Source organism: Peromyscus eremicus, chromosome 12 (assembly GCF_949786415.1).
Source record: "Peromyscus eremicus chromosome 12, PerEre_H2_v1, whole genome shotgun sequence".
Taxonomy (NCBI): Eukaryota; Metazoa; Chordata; class Mammalia; order Rodentia; family Cricetidae; genus Peromyscus; species Peromyscus eremicus.
In genome coordinates this window covers 62,828,772-62,852,448 of record NC_081428.1, presented here as the reverse complement: position 1 = coordinate 62,852,448, position 23,677 = coordinate 62,828,772, and the positions used below count along the sequence as shown (strand labels likewise).

Here is a 23,677-nt window from a genome sequence, read left to right as displayed (position 1 = left end):
AAGGTTATCCATTCCTTCCCCTGGTCATGTCCCCAAGTCAGTTCCCCCAGGAGTTACTTTACAGCCTGCCTGGAGTATCGCTGGTCTACATCAATGCTGTCTGTCACGCATAGGTGACCGCTCATCCATGCTTGTCCTGTGAGCTGATGGTACAGCCTGGCTCCCGATTTTCCATCTCACGAGGCTTTAGCTTGAGCAGAGCCTTGTTGGTTAACTTCAATAACCCGAAGAAAATGGCCGTTCTTGACTAAACTTCCAAGCGCAAGAGGCTGAGCATGCGTTTTGTGTTTCAGAACCCCCAGAAGGAAGCAGCTCGTCCTACAACTTGCTGACATGATGCTGGTAGCCCGTCTCTCCAGACCCTTGTCGCAGCTCCCAGGAAGAACTCTAAGTGTCTGTGATCGAGAGGATGGGACGAGGTAAGCAAGTAAAGGAAGAGGTGGCCTTGAGGACCACACTCTTCACAGGTGGCTCCTGACTGTCCTCAGTACCTGCCAGCCCCAGGACAGCAGCATGAAGTGCTCGGCAGTCAGGCCTTCCCAGGGCTCACAGGGCAAAGAAGAACAGCTTCCTATTTTGTAACCCCCCCCTTTGCATGTGCTGGGGGTGTAGCTCAGGGGTAGAGCACTCGCCTGGTGTCCACACGATCCCTAATGGCTGCAAAAAATAAAGACATACACCCTTTGTTTGAAATACTTTTAGAATTACATAAAAGTTGCAAAAGGAAAGGACACCCAGATCCTCCACACTCAGCCTCCTTAGCCATTCACATCATATAGAGTCGTAGTATAGGGATGAGCATCAGCGTTGCCATGGAGATGATGCTGATAACCAAGGTACAGACCTGGTCCGGCCTTCACCGAATGGGTCTTTTATACGGTACATGGTTAGCCCCTGCCACCACCATTGCATTTAGTTGATGTATCTCCTTAGTCCCATCAGCCCCAATCCTTCATCACCTTAGTCGTCATCTTGACCCTGGAAGACCACTCGCCAGCTCGTCTGAAGAATGTCTCTCCCAGTGTTGAGTTTGTGTGTGTGTGTGTGTGTGTGTGTGTGTGTGTGTGTGTGTGTGTGTGATGGTTAAATACAGATTAGTATGTTTGGCCGGGAGCTTGCAGAAGCGAGGTGTGTCCTCCTTAGCACACCACCTGTCCTTGTGACTCTTTTCTTTGGTCTTTTTACATTTACACTTTAAGGAACTAGACATCCCTGAGCTGCTTGTGTGACGTAGAAGAATTATTAAACATGCAGACTAAACAAGCAGATCTTTGGTATTTGGGAGACACCATCATACCAGGTTGCCCGGGCTGGTTTCCAACTCCTTGCTTCAAGGGTCCTCCCACTGTAGCCTGTGAGTGCTGGGTCTAGGTGCGTGTGGCCACACTCAGCAGATCTTGCCTGTTCCCTGGGGAATCCGTGGGCTCTGCTGCTACAAAACAAGATCAACTTCCCCTGGTTATATTTGAGGGAAGCGGAATGATTGTCGAGTTAAATGCTAAGTCCCTGCAGCAAGACGCTTGGTCTTTTCTGTGCTAGTATTTTTCTTTCCAGCAGACATTGAGGGCTGGAGAGATGGCTCAGTGGTTAAGAGCAGGTCTTCCAGAGGTCCTGAGTTCAATCCCCAGCAGTGGTTCACAGCCATCTGTAATGAGCTCTGGTGCCCTCTTCTGGCCTGCAGGCAGAACACTCTGTACATAATAAATAAACCTTAAGAGAGAGAGAGAGAGAGAGAGAGAGAGAGAGAGAGAGAGAGAGAGAGAGAGAGAGAACAGACACTGAGAATTTTCTCAGCATTTGCTAAAACCCATGTGTGTGGGGTCCAGAGCCAGAGGCTCAGGTACAAAGAGGACTTCAGCTCTCCATGTGTGACGGACTTAACACGCGCCTTCATGCAGAGTCGAAGGGGACATGGGTCCTGACTGTTGAAAGGTTTTAGAGAGAAAGTGTCTTTCTGCCTTTTTTTTTTCCTTACTCCATTCTTCTTATTTGTTCAAATCCTTGAATGTTACAACATCAGAAATTCCGTGACCAATAGCTTAAGCGGGAAGTTGCCTGGGAATCTGGCAGGAGCCAGGCCACTGTTTACACGGGCACAAATGGCCTGTCTTACATGACTGCTTCCATCCAGTTTGCAGTCCGGACTCTGCGTGGCTTCTGCTTTGTTGCATGTAAGCGCAACCCTTGCCCAAGGAGAATTCACCTTCGTCTCTGGCATAAGCACTGTACATTTAGGAAGAACCGAGTTCCCTCTGCAGACCATGCCTGCTGCCAGGGAAAATGGCTTGTACCACAGGCTTCTAGACATTCTTGTCTCTTAGATGCCCTCTTCCCAGCAGACCAGGACACCCCCATTCTCCAGGCATCAGGGACCCAGCACCTTCAGTCTTGTGGCTCCTCCCTCCTGTCCATTTCCCTCTGGAATCAATAGAAATGACTGACCAGCAGAGTCTCCAGGCCATACTAGTGCCTTGTTGAGGGAGAGTGAAACTGCCCAGTCATTTACCTGCCTCTGTTTTTTAAAGCAAGTGATTCATAAAAATAGAAAAACCTGGGCCTGGAGAGCTGGCTCAATGATTAAGAGGATTAGCTGCTCTTCCAAAGGACCCAGATGTTCCTGGGGGAGCAGCCACATGGTGCTTATGACAGTCTAGCTCCAGCTGGAGGGGATCCGACGCCCTCTTCTGGCCTCAGCAGGCACTGCACACACATGGTATACATGCATAAGTGCAGACAAAACATTCATGCCCATAAAATGAAATATAGAAAAACCTGTCTCCAACGTGGCATTCAGAGATTTCTGAAATTTTCTTATATCAAAAACAACCCCAAAGGAAATTAAACTACTTCTACCAAAGATTTGTCTTTAAAGGGAAGTGGGGCATTAGTAGCCTTCTGGTTCGTTTGAGGAGGAAAAAATCCCTACTCCAGGGACATTTTTGACATGTGGGTAAATGAAGAGTTACCTGGTATTTCAAAGGGCACAGTGTGTGTGTGGCGGGGATGGTGGTGGGGGAGCGGAATCAGAATGAATTAATGAATTACATGTCCACAGGATGGGGTATCAGTAGAGGCCCAGAGGCAGAGCACATGCAAAGGGAGACAGACACTGTGCTAAAGATCAGGCACAAGGTCGGTAGGGAAAAATCATTGACCTGACTAGTTTGCTTAAGTCTCAGTTGCCAAGGGTTTCATGTTCCAGTGATCCCTGAGGATGAATCCTGTGATCTAGTGTCCTTGATGTGTGCCCTTCTAGCCTTGATGTATTTGAATGTGTCCATTGATGGGAAGGTCATTACCTCCCACAGCAAGCCTTGTGTCTTTGGACAGCTTTATATACAGTCCTTCTTTATAGTGAGGGGAAATGCTCTCTCCTGTAAATGCCACCCTTTGTTCCTGGGTCCACCTCTGTATTCACACTGTCACATCTCTCTTGGGACACCATGCCATCCAGTACCCATCTGCTTGTCACTTTTTTTTTTTTTCCCCCAGACAGGGTTTCTCTGTGTAGTTTTATTTTGGTGCCTATCTTGGATCTCGCTCTGTAGACCAGGCTGGCCTCGATCTCACAGAGATCCGCCTGGCTCTGCCTCCCGAGTGCTGGGATTAAAGGCGTGCGCCACCCGAGCCCGGCTGCTTGTCACCTTTTATTCTGTCTCTATGGTTCCCTCCTGAGTGGTCTTTCCTTGGCCTGTGTCCCTTTTAAAGTGTGATGCCCAGGCAGCACAGCCAGTATTGGTCATTAGGCCTCAGCAAGAATCTCACAGGACACATTCAAGTGCAAACTTCCCAAGGAGTGGCTGGTTATGGCCCCTGCCGTGACACCTGACAATCTACTCCACTTAATGGCCCCAGTAGCCTTTGATTTTAGGAGTATCTGGCTCTGCCAGAAGACACTGGTACAGACCTCCGGCAGATTGCTTGCTGATGTGCTCCTCCCAGGACACTGGCACATATTCCCTGTGCTAATGATCCGCCCCAGGAGGGTAGGAAAGTTAATAGCCCGTAGCTCCGATCCAACGGTGTAGAAGTGGCTGCTGCCGATTTCACCTGATTCTTTAAATCCTCCCTGGGTTTACATACCCACTTTAGGCAACTGTGGGACCCTGGAGACTCCTGAATGAATTTTTCCCCCCAGAGGCCATTGTGAGACCATACTTGGGGCACCCTGCCTTCTAAACCTAATCTTACTAGATTCAGCCCGCTGCACTGACTTGCGGCTCCCTCGGAGGACAGTTGAGTTCCTGTTACCAGTGCTGGTTCACGGCAGGAGCGACAGCGCAGTTAGGAACTCTGACCAGCAAGAAAGGGCGAGAACCAGAACAGGTACCTTGGCTGCTCTGAAGAGTCTCTTCTATGCGGCTTGGAGTTTCTGGATGCAGGTGTTCCGGTGAGCAGCAGTGTCTACCACAGGCCCTTGGCATGGAGTGGCTGTGTTTCCATCTGCCTCACCCTGGGGATTTTCCACTTTAACGGGTCATGAGCAAAGGCCCTTCCACAGTGAGAAGCAGCCACACGGGTGTAGAAGCCTGGAAGGCCTGAGAGAACTGAAGTCAGAGTAGATGAGGCGTGGCTGGCGGTGGTGAGAGGAGGTGGCTGAGAGCCTGGCAGAGCCCAGCAGGACACTCATGCCAGCCGGAGCTGTCCTGTGCGGGACAGAGGCTGAATCACTGCTCTGCAGGGTTCTGCCTTTCAGGGCTGGGTGCAGAGGTTTTGGGGCTGTGGAAAAAAAAAAAAAAAACACACGTAAAAACGTGCCACCGACAGTTGGGTGTGAGTGGTGGAGCCCAGTGTCTCCTACTTCTCAGCCATGGTCACGTTTCCATCTGGATATATGTGAGAATGGGACAGGATTACAGACAAATCAGGCAGCAGATTCCTGACATAAGCCTTCGTCTTTTTCTGTTACTTTTTAAAATGTCACATATGGGCCAGTGAGGTGGGTCCATGGGTAAAGTACTTGCCATGGTAGCCTGATGATCTCAGTTTGATCCCTGAAACCCACGTAAAGGTAGGGGAGAACTGATTGTGCCATGGCATACACAGGCACACACACACACACACACACGCACGCACGCACGCACGCACGCACACGCACACGCACACTACTAATACTAATAATTAATAAATAAAATAAAATGTCACATATTTAGAAATGTCATGCAGTACCAAGGACCCTTAAGAAGATAAACAGTTCAGTACCTCCAGAAGCACCTTTCTGGTTCTTTTGTTTGTTTTCGTAGAGTCACGCTGGGGATCATGGGCACACGATGCTTCTCTTTGGGGGACGTCATTTGAGCTGGCTTTGGTTAGACTGACCCTGCCATTCTCACCTGAGACCATCCGTCCATGAGAACTTAACTCAATAAAGCACAGAGCATCACCAGAGCAGATTTTCCGAGTGGACCTTGTTTCTATCTCGTGAACTGCCACCTTGAGAATGATGAATAACACCTTTTCTAGGTTTAGGTACCAGGGCCTGAAGCATCTTGGACAAGCAAGCTATCACTGGGTAATACATTTTACTGCTTCAGTTTAAATAGGTAATATATACTTACGGTACCAAAGTTCAAATGCAGAAAATATTCGCTTATCTGCACTGGCCTCCTCCTCTTTTTTTTTTTTTTTTGAGACAGGGTTTCTCTGTGCAGCCTTGGCTGTCCTGGATCTTGCTCTGTAGACCAGGCTGGCCTCTTCTTATCATTGCTGGTTCAATAGTCACTTTAAATCAGAACTTCCACTTCTGAAAAGATGAAGTAGATGTGGTTTTTTTTTTTCCCCTACCCATGTCCCCCGCTGAACACAGTGAAAATCTCTGGATATTCTATAAAGCAATCTTAGACCATTTGGGTGGAGAGAAGGCAGACAAGGCGAGCACCTTAGGCCAAAGGAATGACAGTCTTGAGGCTTCTGTTTGTTTTGTGTATCCCACACTTAGATCTGACGAAGCTGGTAGCCTGGAAACGCCAGTGAGCCAAACACAGAACATCCCAACCAAAGTCACTTTCTCCAGCTGCAGGACCAGCCTAGCAAGGCAAAAAGCCACTAGACAGTGATTGTTCTACTCACATCTGTGGCCTCAGCCTATGTATGCCAGCAAGGGTCAGCAGACAGCAGAGAGTCTAGACTTCATCCTCACAGGCAGGGTGTGTCAGGGAGGTGGGGATCCTAGTGAGTCAGAGAAAGCCACGTAGAGACTAGGACTGCCAATTCTTAGGTACCCTTGTCTGCTTTGGAGGATGGAGAAGAGTCGTGGGAGGTTGCTGGGAGACTCTATCCATCCCCATCAGTAATGAGGCCATACGTCCCTACATGTGTGCAAAGCAGTAATGAGACACCAACCTCTCCCAGCCAGGGAAGTAGCAGTGGAGGCCTGGAGCTGGGCTGAGCGTCTCACGACACCGGGCAGTAACATCTACTGGTGTATTTATGAAGCTAATATTAGCCTAATCTCTAGACAAAGACAGTACCAAAAAAGTGGGGAGGGGGAACTACAGACCAATATCCCTTGTGTGTGTGTGTGTGTGTGTGTGTGTGTGTGTGTGTGTGTGTGTGTGTGTGTAGCCCTGGCTGTTCTGGAACTTGCTCTGTAGACCAAGCTGGTCTCAAACTCAGAGATTTGCCTGTCTCTGCCTCCCAAGTGCTGGGATTAAAGGCATCTGCCACCACCGCCTGGCCAGACCAATATCCTTTATGAATACTCTTAAGTTATTAGCAGGTAGAATTCAACAGTATCTTTTTAAAGTATAAAATATAAAAAGATGTATGTGTTCCAGGGATGTAAGGATAGTTCTTTATTTACTTTCCTTGTTTGCTTTACATGTATGTGTGTGTGCATGTGTTATGTATGTGTGCATATGTGCATATACCTATGTTTATGTGAATAGAGGTGGATATGAATGTGTGGGTGCAGTGGAGCCCAGAGGACAACCTCAGATATCATTCATCAAGTTCCATTCATGCTGTAGTATAGAAATTATTCTAAAATTTACATGGAAAGGCAAAAGAAATAGAAAATAATTTCTTTCTCAAGAAGAGAACTAAGGTAAAGGTACATAGGCCAATTAAACAGATAAGAGCATCCAGAAATAGGCCACATGATTTGCTTGACTGGTTTTTAGCACAGTGATTCAGAAGACAGCATTTCAAACAGAGCTGCTGGGCCACTGGAAAGTCATAAGCAAAACCAAATCCTTTGACCTAAACATTGTCTCATGCCAGAATAAACCCAGAAAGAATCATGAGCTTTAATGGAAAACTTTTAGAAAAAAAATAGGAGGTTAAGTTTAGGTAACGAGTCACGGATGCTCCATAAGAGGAAAAGTGGATTGATCAGACGTCATCAAAATGAAATGAAACACATTCCCTCAAAGTAGCCCCTGTGAAGAGGAGAACAGGGGGGCAGGCATGGTAGTGCTCACTTTTAATCCCCACTTGGGAGGAAGAAGCAGGCTGATCTCTGAGTTTAAGGCTAGCCTTATTTACATAGAAAGTTCCCAGCCACGTAAGGCTACCTAGTGAGACTCTGTCTCAAACACTAAGAGGAGGATGTATAGATTAGGAGAGAAGTTTTTTGTGGGCGGCAAAGGCATCTAGAGCATCAAAATTCAGCAGTGAAAGAAGAAAGAGTTCACCTAGAATGTGACCAAACACAGGATGTGTATGCCAGACTACAGTCTGAACGCTTACGTGCCCGCAAATGCATATGCTGAAGTCCTACTCCCCGTACTACTGGTATAACGTGCTGCTCTAGAGGAATACAAAAGGAGTGTATAGGTTGGCTTGCACAGCAGATGCTGGCCAGTCTCAACAATGCCTGTGTACACACCGGAGAGCCTGAGAGCCCAGTAACTGCTCAGACCATTAAGCCAGATGCCCTGGCAGTCTCAAGCCAGTGCTGAGGCCGGGAGATCCTTTGATCAGTGGTTTTCAGTCTGCCTTGGAAGGCAGAAGAAGCTGGGGTCAGATAGAGCAGTAAAGTGCACACATCAGGAAGAGGTGAGCGCAGGCCGGCAAAACCGCTTCCCCCGCAGACTTCTGTGCATATGAGCCCTCCATTGGAAGTTGCAGCCCACTCTGAGGGTAGCTCTCCTACTCAGAGTAAATCCTCTTTGGAATTCCTCACAGACAGGACTTGTGTCTCCTAGGTTGTTTCCAAATCCTGTCAAGTTGACAGTTAAAAGGGACCATGGCAGCTGCTGTGAGAGGATCGGGCCTTAGGAGGTGTTGAGTCATGGAAGCGAAGCCTTCATCAGTGGGCTAATGCCTTTGTGACAGAGGTCTAAGACACCCCCATCCCCTTCTGCCAAGTAAAGTCACAGTAAAAATCTAGGAAGTGGCTCTTATGTCTGCCAACACCTTGACTTGAGCTCCCCAGCTTTCAAAACTGTTCCGTTTTCACCCCTTACAATCCACTGTCTTGTTTGTAAGTCACCCATGCTGTGGTTTTTTATTAGCTGTCTGACCTGAGACAGGGAGGAGGTAAACGCAGAAGAGATGGTCAACATCATTAGCTATTAGAGAAATGCAAATTAAAACCACAGTGAGATAATCATGTATGGTTTTAAACATGGCTAAAATAAAAAACAGTGGCCAGGCATGATATCCTATGTAATCCTAGCACTTGGGATGCTGAGACAGGAGGATGCTCACCAGTTTGAATCAGTCTAGTCTACAAGTTCCATACTAGCCTGGCCTACATGAGACCCTGTCTCAAAAACCAACAATAGTAAATAAATACAATTTTTTAAAAAAGTGGTATTATCAAATTCTTGGGAGTTTGTGGGAAAACTGGGTCCTCATCCATTTCTGCTGGGAATGCAGTATACCCCACTGCTCTAGAGCTGTGAACAGCTCCCCGTTTCTATAAAAACAAAGTACACACCTACCGTATGACCCAGCGGTTACACTCCTGGGAGATTATCCAAGAGAAATATTTTATACAAAACCCTGCCCAGGAATCTTCATAGCAGCTTTATTCATAAAAAAAATCCAATCAGGAAGCAATCCAGATGACCTTCAGACAGTAAATAGTTATACAGTCACCCATGTTAGAGAGGGACTCAGACACAAAAAGAAAAGCTTGTTTCCAACAATCTGGATGAGTTTCCAGAGGGCGACACTGAGTGCAGAAAGCCAGACCCAGAAGGCTGTGTGCTGTATGATCCATTTTATCATGTTCTCTTTGTTGTTACTGTTTTGTGTTTTTGAGACAGAATTGTGCTTTGTGGTCCGGGCTGGCCTGGAGCTCCCAGAAGTCTTCCTGTATCCGCCCCCTTGAGTGTTGGGATCACAGATTAAGCCACCATGCCTGGCTTACCGTTGTTGATATGATAGAGAACAGATTGAAGAGGGTGGGGTAGGCGTGGCTCTGGAAAGGGTAAAGGAGAGATGCAAGATGCGATGGGGATGTTCCGCATCGTCACTGTATCTTCGTCAGTGTCCTGGCTGTGACATAACACAGTTGTGAAATGCTACCATTAGTGGACGTTGGACAAGGGGTACCCAACATCTCTCCGCTTACTTTTCTTTCCTTTTCTCTTCCCTCTCCCCATCCTTCCCCCTCTCCTCTCTCTTCCTCTCTCCTCCCTCTCCCCCATCCCTCTCTTCCCCTAGTACTGGGGATTAAATCTAGGGTTTTGCGTGTGATAGAAAAGCACTCTACCTGGGTTGGAGAGATGGCTCAGAGGTTAAGAGTATCAGCAGCTCTTCTAGAGGTCCTGAGTTCAATTCCCAGCAACCACAGGGTGGCTCACCACCATCTGTAATGAGATCTGGTGCCCTTTTCTGGCCTGCAGGGATACAAGGTGGCTCACAACCATCTATAATGAGATCTGGTGCACTCTTCTGGTGTGCAGAAATATAGGCAGACAGAGCACTATATACATAATAAATACATCAATCTTAAAGAAAGAAAAAGAAAAGCACTCTGCCACTGAACTGTATCCACAGCCCTATTTCTATCTTTTATGATAAGGTAGGGTCTCACCAAGTTGCCCAGGGTGGCCTTGAACCTAGATCCTCCTGCTTTATCTTCCCTGCCTCCACTAAGCCCTGTTTCTAAACAGTGTGTATGTCTGTAAATGTCTCCAAATAAAAAGTTTAGAAACAATGATCAGGAAAGCAGCATTGAGCTTATGGAAAGTTAAAACACTGAAGTTAAAGAAGGCTTTACTTTTACACTGTGTGTGTGTGTGTGTGTGTGTGTGTGTGTGTGTGTGTGTGCGCGTGCGCGCGCGCATGTGGAGGTCAGAGGACAACTTTCAGCAATCAGTCCTCTCTCCTAGCATCGTGTGGGCTCTGGTGATGAATCTCAGGCTGTCAGGGGTTGGCAGCAATGACCTTTACCCACTAAGGCTTCTCACCAGCCTGCCGAAGGCATTCTGGAAGCATATGCACACCCTGATTACTCTGGAGCGCTCGCCATCCATGTCGTCCTGGAAAGCAGAAAATGAGTATTACTGGAGTAGGCCAAGGGCCAGTCAAGGGTTGGCATGGCCTCCTGAGAAAAGTAGCCTGTGGGCTGGCTTTCTTCTCGGGAAGCATCTCTTGTCCAGTAGCCAAGATGGCTGCTGTAAAGGCTGGTGCCCTGCCCGCCTGCCTGGTCCTGGTGGGGAGGGGATCTCTAAGCAGTAGTAGCGCTGTCCCCAGAGCCTAGGTGGGGAGAAAATCAGTGCTACCTTAGCCTAGATGGTGGCTGGGGTGTTGCAAGTTTCTTCTGCTCAGGAGTGGGATCCGGAGAGGACTTGTACCTTGAATTCATGGCTTGCTGTTTTTTCACAGACACACGCTCTGGTTTTACCCAGGCTCCTTCACCACACCCACCCGTCGGACATATGCCAGTGAGGCAAATTCAGTAAGTGGCAGCCAGCTCCCTGGGAGCCCTTGGGTTGGGGAGGGCCCTTTTGGGACCCTAGGCCTCTAGTTACCCTCTGAATGGTGGTCAGGACGTTCTGAACCACATTGTCACTTAATCCTTCCCTGAGGCCCTCCGTCAGTAGGGAGACCCTCTCCCCATGCATATGGCAGCAGTAATGTCGCACTCCACCTCTCCCAGCCAGGGAGCTTGTGCGAGGCCAGCTGAGAAGCAAAGAGCTGGGGTTCAGAGTGAGGCTCTGGGGTCTCTCAGCCCCGTCTGTGTTACAGACCTATCGTTAACTGCATTGGGCATTTTGAAAGTGACTCTGTTTCCTCACTGGTGACATGGAATAATCATACTTACTCTATGGCAGCAGTTCTCAACCTGTGGGTCATGACCCCTTGGGGAGGGATTGGGGTCATACCACCCTTTCCCAGGGGTTGCCTAAGACCAGTGGAAAACACAGATATTTACATTACAGTTTGTAACAGTAGCAAAACTACAGTTATGAAGTGGCAACAAAAATAATTTTATGGTTGGGGGTCACCATAACATGAGGCACTGTATTAAAATGGTCGCGGTATTAGGAAGATTGAGAACCGCTGGTCTATGGGGTTATGGTTGGGGGTGGGGGGTGATGTGAATAGAATATATGCCCAGTGCCCTGCACTCAGGAAGCACTGGGTAAGCCTGGCTTCGATGAAGATAACAAGCCAGTGAGCATCACAGTGATTATAGATCCTGAAGGCAGGAGTCACCCAGGCAGTACTGTTGCTGGCAGAGTCCAGGCTGGAGCTTGGTCTCCTGATTCCGAGTCCCAGTCCCAGGTGCTTGTAGTTCTCCAGACAGCGAGAGCCAGCTGGGGGGATGAGGCTCGGCCATCCAGCGTGCATTAATATTATTGCACACAGGGCTGGGGGAGGGCTGATTGCTCTACCGCAGGGTCCTGGATTCTAATGCAGGTCTAATCCTCTAAAGCAGGCTAGTGGCAAAGCTGTCCTCATCACGGGCTGTGACTCGGGATTCGGGTTCTCTTTGGCCAAACATCTACACTCAAAAGGTTTCCTTGTATTTGCTGGCTGCTTAATGAAGGTAAGATTGGGCCATTTACCGTTGTCCAAGCAGTTACTCTGTGTTTGTGTGTGTGTGTGTGTGTGTGTGTGTGTGTGTCTGTCTGTCTGTGTACGTGTGTGCATGCTTGCATGCACATGCTTTCCTAACAGGTGTTACTAAAATAGCCAAAACCTTTTCCACTTTAGTCTCATTTTTTTTCTACATACCTTTTTGCATGGGTGTATGCATATATCCATGCATCTGTCCATCCATCCATTGCTTTGGCATTTATTCACTTGTCAAATGATGATGATGGGCCTGCCACTTTGCTAGATGCCTTGGAATAAGATCCAGTGTCTCAGTTAGGGTGACTACTGCTGTGATAAACACCACGACCAAAAGCAAGCTGGGGAAGAAAGGGTTGATTTTGCTTACACTTCCACATCACACTTCTTTGTAGAAGGCAGTGAGGGCTGGAACTCAAACAAGGCAGGGACCTGGAGGCAGGAGCTGATGCAGAGGCCATGGAAGGGTGCTGCTTACTGGCTTGCTCCTCATGGCTTGCTCAGCCTGCTTTTTTATAGAACCCAGGACCACCAGCCCAGGAGTGATATCACCCACAATGGCCTGGGCCCTCCCACATCTATCACTAATTAAGAAAATGGCCTATAGGCTTGCTTGATCTTTTGGAGGCATTTCCTCAGTTGGCATTCCCTCCTCTCAGATGACTCTAGCTTGGGTCAAGCTAACACAAAACTAGCCAGCACACCCAGGGAGCTCTGTCCAGTGGTAAGAGGACACCGCACACAGACACAGCCGAAGAACTGCAATGAAAACATTCTCTAGCACTTTCAAGAATGCTCAGGTGGGGGCGCTGCGGAGAAGAAAGAGATTGGCTCTCACTTGACAGGGGAGGTGACATTTGTTCAGGGCTGCGGGGAGAGATGACCTGACAGGCAGAAGGGACAGCCCAAGCAGTCTTGGAAGTGTAGAGCTAGCTGCTGTGGAACATCAAGCAGCATTTAGGGAACATGGAGGCAAGTACTAGGACATGAGACTACAGAGGTGACTGTCTGCAGGGGACTGTCCCCCAGTTCAGAGAGTTATGCAACCTCCACAGTTCACTTTTAGAACATTTCCCTGGCTCAATATTCCCCCTTTCGGTTCTTTTCAGTTATACCTCCCCTCCCCGCCCCACACCCCTCAGGCCCTGGGCAGCCACTGATTTCCACCCCCCTAGACTTGCCTTCTCTGGATGTTTCTCACATTAGACCCAAAGTTACTGGGTCTTTTTACTATGTGCCTCTCGCATAGCACAATGTTTTGTTTGTTTGTTTTTAGACAGAGTCTCACTGTGCAGCTCTGGCTGGCCAGGAACTCACAAAGATCCATTTGTCTCCGCCTTCCAAGTGCTGGGGTTAAAGGCGTGCCCCAACACACCTAGCTTTAACATGTTTTTGAGAGCTATCTATGTTGTAGCATGTGTCATAGTTCATGTTTTTTCTGCAGAATATTACTTGGTTATATGGATATACTACAGTGCTTTGTTCGTTTGTACTCTAGATAAACCAGATGAAATCTTTAGAGATTTTTTTTTTATGTGTATGGATGTTTTACCTGCATGTATGCTTATCACATGTGTGCCTGGTGCCCCCAGAGGCCAGAAGAGGGTGTCAGATCCCCTGGAACTGAAGTTATAGATGGTTGTGAACCACTATGGAGGTGCTGGGAACTGAACCCAAGTCCTCTGCAAGAGCAGCAAGGACTCTTAACTTCTGAGCCATCTTTCTTGCCCCCAACTGCATTGTTAAAACTTCCATAAAAATAAAAATAAACATGCATTCAGGATATTTATAAAAATTGGCTTGGCTTTTGGCTATCTTGAATAACGTTACTGTGAACATTCACATACATATGTCAGTGTAAGCCTCAGGCTTTGCAGGGGATTAGAGTCAGTCCCCCGCTAGGCTGGGTCCTAAATCCGGAGCCTGCCCAGGGTGGGAAGGCCAGAGGTGATGGCAGCCCTCTCTCCCCCAGGACAAAGGTGATGCTGGGGTTAAGGAGCTGGACAGCTTGAACAGTGACCGACTGAGAACCATCCAGCTCAATGTCTGCAACAGTGAGGAGATAGAGAAAGCAGTGGAGACCATCCGCTCCGGCCTGAAGGACCCTGAGAAGGGTAAGGGCGCCGTGAGACTCGGGGTTGGTACGTGGCGCTATTCTAGGGATCCTGCCCAACGCTGCCCTCCATTTGCTGGCCTCCTGGAAAGAGGCTCCTCTCCCTTTGGTTAAACCCTTCCTCCTGCTCAGTCTAAGGAAGTGGATTCAATTAAACATACCTTTGCAACAGGGTACTAAAATATGGCTGGAGGCAAGTTTACAACCTGTACAGTGACAGATTGACATACCAGTTCAGGCCGGTTCATCCAATGCTCTTTTAACGCCCACTCTGGGCCAGGCATGGGGCTGAGTGGGGGACACTCTGTCCCTGAGGACCTTACAGTTCAGTGAGTGGACTGATGTCACCATCAGGGAGCAGGACATGGACAGAGGCAGAGCTGCATGGCTAAAGGGGGCTGGACCCAGTGCCGGGGGTATGATAGGGATGGGTTATGTGGTAGAGAGCCAGGGAGGGTATGCCAGAAGGAAGGCGGAGCATGAACAGTGATGGGAAGCAGCCTGTGGTGTGCTGGGGTGTGGCACATGGTCCCATCGTAAGGTTGAGACTGGAGGCGGCAGCAAATGAGGCAGGGGACTGGCTGCTTTGTGAAAGGTGCTGGAGAGGGATGGAACTGTCTTGAGGTCCCTAGGAAGCCTGCATTAGCGTGGAGAAGAGTGGGTTAAAGGGGGGTATGGGTGGCACAGCCCCGAACGTGGTGGTCGGTGGAGCTCGCCGGCAGTACTGGAGCTTGCTAGTGGTCCTGAAAGAACAAAACTAGCAGACTTGAGTATGGGGATGAAGAAGAGGCAAGAGGTGTCTGTCCTACGTAGCCGGTGTCCCCAGCTACAAGAGCAAGATGAGGGGCGAGAAGGCACGGAGGTGCCCATGCAACACTCTCGGGGAGTGTCCAGAGGGGATCCAAGCAGTTAGGACCCAGGGAGGAGAGAGACAGATGTCACAGAGGTTGGATGGAGTGAGTGCCTCGATGCTGAAGGGGCAAAAAGTTCAGAGAGTCAGTGGTCAAAGGATCGGATGTTTCGGAGGCTCCCTGAGCATCTCGTGTCCTCCCAGATCAGCCTGTGTGGAGGACCTTAGTTTGAGGAGGTCTGCTCTCCAGCTCGGGGGTGTGTGTGTGTGTGTGCCATTCAAGTGGACCTCAGAAGCATGGAGCTAGACCATGCAGCAGGTCCTGTGGAAAAGCCAGTCTGTGCTGTTGGTCTTAGAGCCCCTTGGTAGGCCAGGAAAAGGGGGGCTGCCTCCGTTAGATCCCCACTGCACAGCTGCTGGGTGTGGGGTCCCGTGCAGGGGTCGGGTGACCCGCACCTGTGCTGTGTGGCTGACCAAAACTGCCAGGCTGAAAAATGCCGCCATCACTGGGGTCACCTCAGCAGCTCGGGGCTGCCACCCTACCCTCCTAGAGGCCATTCTGGGGCCCTGTGTTCTCCAGGAGCAGCCTGTGTGTTGTGGACTCACTGAACATCTGTTTAATAATTAACAGCGATAGTTGGTGTCCCTGGCCCATTAAGAAAAGGCAGGCTGGGTCCCGGTGGGATGATTACCAGCCACATAGCCGTCGTCCTTTGTCCACACAGCCTCCCTGGGCAGCTGGGGCGTTGCCTTCACAGACTAGGAAGTGAGAAGGCTGTAGCACCACGCAGCCTGGGATCACAGCTTGTGGGACTTGCGACTTGACAGAACTGGGATCCACAGCCATGTTCTGCCATTCTCTGTAACCTACCTTATTAACCATACTGCAGTTTGGGGGAATGATTTGGAATTTTCGGGTTCAAAAACCAGAAAATAAGACTTGTGAGATAGCATTTGCATGCCGGCTCTCCCCCCACTCTTTCCCATCCTCCCCATCTACCTCTTCCCTGGCAGTGACTCACCCCCACTCCCATCCCCACTGCTCTCCCTTCCAGCCCTGGTCCTTTGGTCCTTTTCCTGGTAAATCAGGAACATCTCCCACTTCTGGCTCTGACCTCCAGGTGGCGCCCTCACGGAGCATCTCAGCAGTCATGTATAACATCCCACCTCGACAGGATAAGGACTCCTCTCTTGAGCACCTTTTGATGCTGGTTTTCACTCTGGCTCCATGGGAGTGTCACTACCAAAGTCTGAGAAGCCACCTCAGGTGCTGAGGTGAAGGGGACTCTCTCCTTATAGTGTCCAGCCATCTTCCACTGGCTCCACCTCCCCTGCTTTGTAGGACTCCGAGGGATGGGACATCTGGAGCCGTGACCAGCCCTCCCAACCCCAGGAAAGCATGCACACACACGTGTTGACAGGCTGTGGGTGTGGCCTGACCCCGGAGTCATTACTTACCAATGAGTAAGCATTTACTGAGTCCCTGCTGTGTGTTTGGGACTATCCTTGGTGCCTGGAGGGCTCCAATCTGGCAGGAGGAGCCTGGAACTGGACATCGACCTAGTGGCCTCAGGACAAACCTCTGAGAAGCAGTTAAACCACCCAGGGCCTTATGCTGTGGGCAGGGAATAGTTTACATCGGACACATCCCTTGGTCTGGGAGGGGAAGGACTGGACTCTCCTGGGTCTTCACCTCTCCAGAGAAGTGTGACTTGAGTGTGACGCGGGTCCCGTACGGGCCTCAGCTTGCTCTTCTGTGAAGTGGTGAAGTACTTCTAGCCGTCCCTTGCCTAGTCTAGACCTCACCCCTGTGGAGGCAAGGGACAGGCTTTCTAAAGGAGCAAGCAAGCTGTTCACACTGAGAGAGGTGGAGTATGTGGGGGCGGGGAGAAGTCTGCAAAGGCCTTGTGTGCTGCATTGCAGATTTGAGAGCTACAGGAATGGGAGGGTCTGGAAGGAGAGCGGTTAGCTTGGCTACAGGTCCTGGGTAGAGATGGGGGCAGGGAGACCTGGAGGGTCTTCACTGACAGCACAGAAGAGAGGCGAACCAGGACCTGAGTTAATGCAGACGGAAACAGAACTGACTCCTTGTCACAGCAAAGGAGACCAGCAACTATGTGGGGCCGGACGTGAAGGCTTGTCCTCGGTCCTGGGTCCACAGACGTGAAGGCTTGTCCTCAGTCCTGGGTCCACAGACGTGAAGGCTTGTCCTCAGTCCTGGGTCCACACTGTATTTCCCTCACCTCGTCCCTGGTCACACTGAGCAGACTTCGCCTCTGTGAGCCTCACTCAGCTATGGGCTGGTTTAGCATCTACTGTGCGGTTTAGTTATGAGGGTGAGGTGACATCAACAAGTGCCACTCTGACCATTGGTCATCTTTCCAGCCCTGGGTGACACATTGGATGGGAAGAAGTGAAGGAGTTGGGGGAGTGAACATGGTAACTCTAACAGAATAGACTCAGCATGTTACCTGTGGTCAGGGTGAGTTAGGACCATACAGCTCAGATGGAAGGGACCATAAGGAGGAGTTGTGGATCCGATCCGTTCTTCCTAAGGGTGCATGGCACTTGTGTGGACATGGAGGTAATGTTGAGGCCGTTCCGGGGAAGCAGCTGCCTTCTGGGCTGGCAGGGGTGCCGTTGGAGTTGGTTTAGAACACTGCCTGGCTGAGGACTCTGGAGAGCTACAAGGTCGACTGCTGCTTGCCAACTTGGCCAGCCTGTCCCGCAGGGTACTTTCACGGTCAAGTTTAATTCATCTTTAACGGACTGTAGCGCCAGATATAATTGTTTTCTTTTTAGGTTGAGCATACACGCGTACATTTTAGGTTCTGTGATACTGTCCCATCGGAATCAGAAAAGCCTCTGGAAAGTTCTACAAATGTGTAGTAGAAGAGGAGACTGTGTCAACATTCAGGAGAGTCGGGCTGAGCATGAGACACTGGGTGTGCCTGTGAGGGGTGGAGGCAGGTAGAAGAAAAGCTGGGGTGCTTGGTGGCACTAACACCAGGGGAAAGCTGGTGTCCGGGCCGTTAGTGGATGGTATCTAAGAAGAGAATAGGGGCGGGGCTTAGTTGGTAGCCTCTTGGAGGCCGAAGGAGAACATGGTGAGATGGAGATTGGAGTCCAGAGTGGTGTGACGGGATGGAGAGGTTGGATGTTCTCAGAAGTCTGGCTGCAGAAGGAAGGAAGATCGGGTGGTGTGGTTAAAGAAGGCTCTTCAGGATGTGGGAATGTAGTGTTTGTAGACATTCATCGGCCAACGCACATGTATTGAGTTCCTAATGGAGACTGAGTTGAAGGATGGCTGGTGGGGCAAGGGAGAGGGTCTACAAAGGAAGGGAAGGATTGGCATGGTGGGTGGAGAGGGGCACGGGCATGGGCCTAAGGGTTAGCCATGGCCGCTAGAGAGGCTTTGGGCTCCAGGAGGGAAGCCTCAGGGAGTCAGAGGACAGACCTCGGAGCTGTAGGGTTTCTGGAATGCCTCCGGTTGTGTAAGTTTAACTCAAGGTCCCAATTTCAGCCTGAGAGCTGAGGGTAAGAAGCCCCAGCCGGCAGCTGGGGTGGGAGAGAGCTCTTTGGACACTTAGTTAACCAGTAATTTCCTCTCCTTAATAAATGCCCTTAATTCCCAGTAATTGAAGGAGAAGGCACCAGAGGTCAGCTGACCAAGCTTTAATTTGGGCAAGACGGAAGGAAAGCAATTGGAGACCAATTACTCTGTCATTTACACAAACTCATTCCCATGATGCACTGGGAGAGAGAGTCTCGTCCTCACAGGCGGTGTGCAGGCAACATGCCTGCTGAAGCCCCTACAAGGAGCACAGAGCTTTTAGTGCCAGGAGCTTAAGCCATATGGAGACCAAACCCTGAGGGTCTCCACAACAAAGAGGAAGAACCCTGCTCTGCGCTGGGGCTCTAACCCATCCACTTCTTACACCCCCAAAACACTGAACCCCAGACAAGCCCTGGAAAACAGGCTATGTTCCCTTGGCTCGGGTTCAACTCTGCCTCCGACTTAATGATGAGACTTAAATCTGTCTTTTCCCTTGATGGCTTTGGTTTCCCTTGCTGCAAAAATAGTTAACGACAAAATAAACTCCAGGAACATTCCAGAACCAACATTGTCTGAGTCTCCAAAAGCCAGCTGTCCCGTAGCTGCTCTTGTACGAAACAGTCAGCTGCAGCAGGCTGTGAGAGTAGGCATCTTCTCAGAGGCTGCATCAAAACACAGTCTCAGGAGACAGCAGGAAGAGACATCCTGGCAAAAGGGCTACTGAGCCAAGGTCCCTTAATATGTGACCACCAGCAAATCACAGCATGCTCAGAGCAGGAGCATGAGAGCCTAGAGAATTATTGAGTCCCAAGGTGGAGAGGGGTGGGGCCTGACCGTGAACAAGGCTTGGCAGCAGAGCCCATAACTTCATGGGTGACCTTGAAGTTTTGTGTCCTTCTATGAGCTGGGCTTGGAAAATTCCTGAGGTTTCCCTGGCTGCTGGCAAGAGGGTCGCTAGAAACAATAGCCTGGTTGAATGAATAGGTGCAGGGTGGAGACTTGCGGTCATATGCAGGAGAGGGGAGTGCCTGGCTTTATTACTTTTCTGTTGCTGTGGTAAACACCATGACCAAAAGCACACTGGGAAAGGGTTTATTTGGCATAGAAACTTCCACATCACAGTTGGTCACTGTGAAGGAAGTCAGGGCAGGAACTCAAAGCAGGAGCCTGGAGGCAAGAACAGAAGCAGAAGCCATGGAGGAGGGCCGCTTACCAGCTTGCTCTACCTGGGTTGCTCAATTTGCTTTTTTTTACACACCACCTGGCAAGGCATTGTATCACCCGCAGGGGGCTGGGCCCCTCCAAATCAAGAAAACGCCCTATAGGTCTGCCTACAAGCCAATCTTATGGAGGCATCTTTTCAGTTACTATTACCTCTTCCTAGATATGTTTCGGGTTGTGTCAAGTTGACAAAAACCAACCAGTACAGTGTTGGAGTGAAGCAAGACACAGGCGAAGATCCTCCAAGGCTCAGTCATGAAGGGCTAGAATTGATTCAGCCAGCAGTGCCATGAAGCCTGGACGTTCTACCAAAGGGACATTCTGTTCAGCCAAGATGCTGGGTCTCTCTCCCCCATTTCATTCTTGGCCAACTCTAGAAGTGTTTCCTGAGAGCCTTGGGCCAGAGGCTGGGAGTCATGGGAGAAAGGGATCAAAGTAGACAGAAGCTGGCTAGTGTTGGCATTTGAGCCCCCGTGGTGACTGGCTGTGTCCTCTTTTGTCCAGGAATGTGGGGCCTGGTTAACAATGCGGGCATCTCAACGTTTGGGGAGGTGGAGTTCACCAGCATGGAGACATACAAGGAGGTGGCGGAAGTGAACCTCTGGGGCACCGTGCGCACAACAAAATCCTTCCTCCCCCTTCTCCGAAGAGCCAAAGGTGAGTTGGGAAGACAGATTCCTCCTGCCTGCCCCTCCCTGTACCTGCCCAACCTTTTCATTCTTGTTCAGATTGGGAACAGCAGACCTGCCAGAGCTAACGTCCATAATAGCAAGGGGCTGAATTCATGAGTCTCAGAGCGGTGCTGGGCTTGGGAATGGTGATGGGCAGAAGTGAGTGGCCAGGTAGGGGAGAGGGGTCTGTGGCCTTCAGAAGTGGAGCAGATGACCTGGGATGGTGGTGGACATCTGTAAACCCAGCACTCGGGAGACTAAGGCAGGAAGATCTTGAGGTTAAGGTCAGCCTGGGATACATAATGAGACCCTGTCTCAAACACACATAAGAAAGGTAGTTCAGTGGTCTGTGCGTTCAGGGCTTACGGATCATAGCGGCTTGCCCTCTAAGAACCGATTCTGGAGAAGTAACCACACGTGCACCAGCTGTGTCTACATGCTGTTATATCACAGTGTAATATAAAGCAAATGTTAGCATGCATGCTCCATAGCTAAAAAATGAGACACTGTGTTATTCAGTTCAAACAAGACTAGAAACTTGGAGAACAGACACAATGCCCAAAGCATATAAAATAGCCAAATGTGAGCAAAGCCATCTATGAAGTCAGGCCGTCTGACTTCTCCCCCTGGAATAGCAAACCGTTGTGACAGAAGGTACCAGATCCCCAGATCTGTCCCAAGGTCTTGGCAACATACGAATGAATGGGATGCAGCCTATAGTCTTTAAGAGAGGGCTCAACCTTTCAGTGACTTCACGCTTAGGGGGTGTATGTTCCTGGGAGCACTCCCTAGGCAACTGACCCAGGTCAGCCTGGGTTGAGTGGAGTCTACCCCAGTCCTACGGGGATGGGAGAAGTTGTGATGGGTCCCTACATTCCCAGACTGGGCCTGTGACAATGCTTCTGAACTCACCATTCTCCCTATGCCTGAGTCAGGCTATGCTGCTTCATGTCCAGCCTTGAAATCAGCTTTGGGAACCCGGCCCCTGCTCCTGCCAACCCACTCCTTTCTGGATCTGGTGCTGGGAAAATCCGGCCAATGCCGGTCCTCCTGTAGCTAGAGTTTTCCTGCCTGGCCCACGGTCAGGGCAAATCTCTTTCACCCGCCAGTCCCACAGCCACTCAGACCCAACCAAGTAAACACAGGGACTTATATTGTTTACAAACTGTATGGCCGTGGCAGGCTTCTTGCTAACTGTTCTTACAGCTTAAATTAATCCATTTCCATTAATCTGTACCTTGCCACATGGCTCGTGGCTTACTGGGATCTTCACATGCGGCTTGTCATGGTGGCGGCTGGCAGTGTCTCCCTCACCTAGCTTCCTGTTCTCTCAGTTCTCCTCTCTGTTAGTCCCGCCTATACTTCCTGCCTGGCCACTGACCAATCAGTGAATTATTTACTGACCAATCAACAACACATTTGACATACAGACCATCCCACAGCATCCTCCTCTCTTCTGGGGTGTTCGAGGCTTGCTTTTGCCAGCCTCATCCTGGGCACTCTGGCTTCTGTGCTCTATCCCCACCCCTGGCTGTGCCCGCAGTCAGTACCCACCTGGACTCTCCACATCGCTTTTCGGCACATCTAACTGAGGAAGCTGAGCCGAAGCTCCCTGAGGGGAAGGATGCTTTTGTTTGTGTTTCTCCCCTGACCAGCATCAGACCTTGCTTAGAGTGGACGCACAGGTCCAGAGAGACCTAGCCATTCCATTTCTCACATGCGCCCAGTGTGTTTTCACCGCACGGTATTATCACCAGGCAGGCGTTGGCTAGTTATCAGTTAACTGTGTGTTGGCTATTCCCCTGCGCCCTCCTGGTACACCCCTTCTCTAGTCCACCTGACACAGCAGAGCCCTTGAGGAAGATTGGGAATACCGACTAGCTGGGTGGTCCAAGAAGCCCCCTGCCTCTGCATGGTTCTAACGCTGTCCCTGCCAGGCCACCGTGTCACAGGGCAGTGCCATCTGAGCAGATGTCTGCTGTCTTCTTCTACAGGCCGTGTTGTTAACATCAGCAGCATGCTGGGCCGCATGGCCAACCCAGCCCGCTCGCCGTACTGCATCACCAAGTTCGGGGTAGAGGCTTTCTCTGACTGCCTACGCTATGAGATGCACCCTTTGGGCGTGAAGGTCAGTGTGGTGGAGCCCGGCAATTTCATTGCCGCCACCAGCCTCTATAGCCCCGAGCGTATCCAGGCCATCGCCAAGAAGATGTGGGATGAGCTTCCTGAGGTCGTGCGCCAAGACTACGGCAGGAAGTACTTCGACGAGAAGATCGCCAAGATGGAGACCTACTGTAACAGCGGCTCCACAGACACGTCCTCCGTCATCAACGCCGTCACACACGCCCTGACAGCCGCCACCCCCTACACCCGCTACCATCCCATGGACTACTACTGGTGGCTGAGGATGCAGATCATGACCCACTTCCCAGGAGCCGTCTCGGACGCCATCTACATACACTGAAGAGCTGAAGAGGTCCCTGTGGCCTCTGCCAGGGAATCTGGTGGGAGGGAGAAGGCTGAGGGGAGGGAGTTTGTACAGTTACCTTTTGATTACCCGGGGGTGGGTTACCCGCTGTCTTAGGAAGACCTAGTTTATCACTAACCTTACTTGTTCACGTGGTGAATGGTTTGGGCCTTCACAGAGGTGGGGCACAGGTGGGTGGCCCTAAGCCTCAGGGCCAACATGGTGCTTCTGTCTCTCTCAAGTTGATTTTATACAGAGATTTGTGGGAAATGCCTTTGTATTAAAAACAGATTATTAGAATAGAATCCAAAATCATTTTTAAGCCAAAACATCCGTTCAAAATATTTATCCCATCTGATCCTTAAGCAAATCTCACGAGTAAAAAGAACAGATTTTTTTTTTCCTTGTGTGCATGAAAAATTTGCAGATCCTGCGATCTGAATACAAAATACCCCTTCCATTGTGCCCAAAGTGTGCCCTACTTGTGTTCTGGCGTGTCTGTAAAAACTCATCACATTTGAGTTCCAAGGACACTTTGGACCCATCAGTCCTTGAATCCTCTGACCAGCAGTATGTCTTCTGAGACGGTCACACCAGGTGCCCCTGTGTGTTCTCTGCACGTCCACGGCACTGTGTGACTGGGGGCCAGCCGCCGCTGACTCTCAGCTGGCCGAGGGTGAGGCTCTAGAGACTGCCAGCTGAGATTTCTCCACCCTCTTTGAAGACTCAGGTTAGATCTGGGTGGAGGTGCTCTCTGCTAACGAGTGCGGTTTGGTTTCGCCTTGGACAGGATTGGTGCTATCCTTGGGGCAGTTAGACAGAT

The 23,677-nt window shown here is 50.1% G+C and overlaps 1 protein-coding gene across 2 annotated transcripts; it reads left to right on the top strand.

Annotated features, from left to right (window-relative positions):
• Positions 1–296: 296 nt before the first annotated feature.
• On the top strand, positions 297–23,159 carry Bdh1 (3-hydroxybutyrate dehydrogenase 1). 2 transcript variants are annotated; one of them, XM_059277495.1, is made up of 6 exons: positions 297–419; positions 10,783–10,855; positions 11,840–11,950; positions 13,949–14,090; positions 20,221–20,373; positions 22,382–23,159. In XM_059277495.1, exons 1-6 carry the CDS (start codon positions 334–336, stop codon positions 22,849–22,851), a joined length of 1,035 nt encoding a protein of 344 aa, XP_059133478.1. In that variant the 5' UTR covers positions 297–333; the 3' UTR covers positions 22,852–23,159. The 2 variants fall into 2 exon arrangements, with proteins under 2 accessions (XP_059133478.1, XP_059133477.1); XM_059277494.1 differs by having other exon boundaries at positions 11,837–11,950.
• The last annotated feature ends 518 nt before the right edge of the window (positions 23,160–23,677 follow it).

Excerpts from the sequence above, each read along its gene's own strand:
- Bdh1 (XM_059277494.1), top strand. The coding sequence starts at position 334 with ATGATGCTGGTAGCCCGTCTCTCCAGACCCTTGTCGCAGCTCCCAGGA. Across the intron at positions 10,856-11,836 it reads ATGCCAGTGAGGCAAATTCA|CAGGCTAGTGGCAAAGCTGT; the intron begins GTAAGTGGCAGC and ends AATCCTCTAAAG. Across the intron at positions 14,091-20,220 it reads CCTGAAGGACCCTGAGAAGG|GAATGTGGGGCCTGGTTAAC; the intron begins GTAAGGGCGCCG and ends TCTTTTGTCCAG.